The sequence below is a fragment of the Argentina anserina genome, chromosome 5, assembly GCF_933775445.1.
Source record: "Argentina anserina chromosome 5, drPotAnse1.1, whole genome shotgun sequence".
Lineage (NCBI taxonomy): Eukaryota > Viridiplantae > Streptophyta > Magnoliopsida > Rosales > Rosaceae > Argentina > Argentina anserina.
In genome coordinates this window covers 15,500,534-15,502,060 of record NC_065876.1, presented here as the reverse complement: position 1 = coordinate 15,502,060, position 1,527 = coordinate 15,500,534, and the positions used below count along the sequence as shown (strand labels likewise).

The 1,527-nt window shown below is 53.8% G+C and overlaps 1 protein-coding gene across 1 annotated transcript; it reads right to left on the bottom strand.

Moving 5' to 3' along the window:
- Positions 1 to 1,059, bottom strand: LOC126795594 (putative fasciclin-like arabinogalactan protein 20). The gene has a single exon (XM_050522405.1). The coding sequence runs from the start codon at positions 1,057 to 1,059 to the stop codon at positions 1 to 3; it is 1,059 nt and encodes a 352-aa protein (XP_050378362.1).
- Between the last annotated feature and the right edge of the window lie 468 nt (positions 1,060 to 1,527).

Below are 1,527 nucleotides of genomic sequence, written 5' to 3'. Positions count from 1 at the left end.
TTAAACACAGAGAAAGAAAAGGTATACCAACATTGTCAATGTGTGCCGGCCAAGAACCCTGTATGAAATGGCATCTCCATCCCCATTCATGTTACCAATTAGCTCAGAATCGCCGCCGTCTTCAAATTCCGGTGAAGCAGGCTCCTTCTCGATCACATTCTCTGCCGGCTCTGCTTCCTCACCGGAGCTGTTATTATCGACTGCCTCAGGCTCAGAGTCAGGTGTAGAAGCCACCACTTGCTCCGGCGAGCTCACCGGAAACTCAAGAACACCACTGATTCCGTGCACCACAAGCCACTCGTTCCGATACATCTCCGGCATGATCACAGGGACTCCACTGAGGACCAAAACGCCGTCGTATCGGCTAATGTTGATCATAAACCCTTCCAGATTGGTCCTCACCAACACAGCTTCGTCATCAAGATTCGCCAAATCGTCCCAAGAAAGCTTGCAGGGAGCCACGTGGCGGCCGAAGATCGACGAGTACTGGCTCAGGTCTCCGATTCGGCTCACCATGGCCTGGTCAACGGGAGCGAAGACGGTCAACGTCGTGTGGTACTTGAGAAATTGAACTTCGAGAAACGAAGCCACAACAGAGAATCCGTTCGATCTCAGAACCTCGCTTGCTTCATCGAACGGGTAGAACGCGGCCGTTTCGTCGCCGTTAGGGTTTCGCGGCGCCAGGCAGCGGAGGCTCCGAATCGGACCCGAGATCTGGAAATTCGGGTCGAAGAGCTTCTTGATTCCGAAGACGATCAACGACCCGTCGTCGTAGATTGGCGACGCCGCGAGGGTGACGTTGTTGAGGGAGACAACGCCGTCGGCGGGGAGACTGGTGACGGTGAGAGACCGGCCGGCGAGGAGAGTGGCGATCTTGGCGCCGTAAGGGAGGGACTTGAGCGATCGGAGGTGGAAAGCGGTGGGGAGGAGGTGGTAGCGGAGGCGGTTCGAGCTGAGCTGACCGGAAAAAGGGAAGGCGTCGTCGGCGGGAGCGAAGATGGTGAGTGACGGCGGCTGGGAGTTGACAGAGGCCGTGGCGAGGGTGAGTGTGCGGGACATGAAGTTGTAGCCGGAATCGGAGAGGATAACGGCGGCTTTGGCTATGGTCTGTGCGGAGGAGGAGGAGGAGGAGGAGAGGAGAGAGAGGAGGAGGAGAGAGAAGAAGAGCGAGGTTGAAGAAGAAGACGCCATTGATGATGGAATGGAAGGTTGCTCTGGGTTGAAGAAAATCTCAAACTTTTTCTTTCTTTTTTAATAAGAGAGAGAGAATCTGAGTGGGGGCTTTCGGTTATTTTGGCGGGAAGATATGACACGTCGATCTCGGAATAAAAACAAATTTTTGTTGGTTAAACATGCGGGTTGTGTGAGTCGGTTTTGGGTCATGCTCAGTATGATCTATTCGCGGAGGCGGAGGCTGTGAGAGCTGGGCTGCTTATAGCTATCAATGGCAAGATAAAGAGGTTCAGAGTGACATTGCCATGGTGCTTGTAGCTTTAGTAAAGGAGGAAGAGGACTTGTCTGAGCTTG

Excerpts from the sequence above, each read along its gene's own strand:
- LOC126795594 (XM_050522405.1), bottom strand. The coding sequence starts at position 1,059 with ATGTCCCGCACACTCACCCTCGCCACGGCCTCTGTCAACTCCCAGCCG.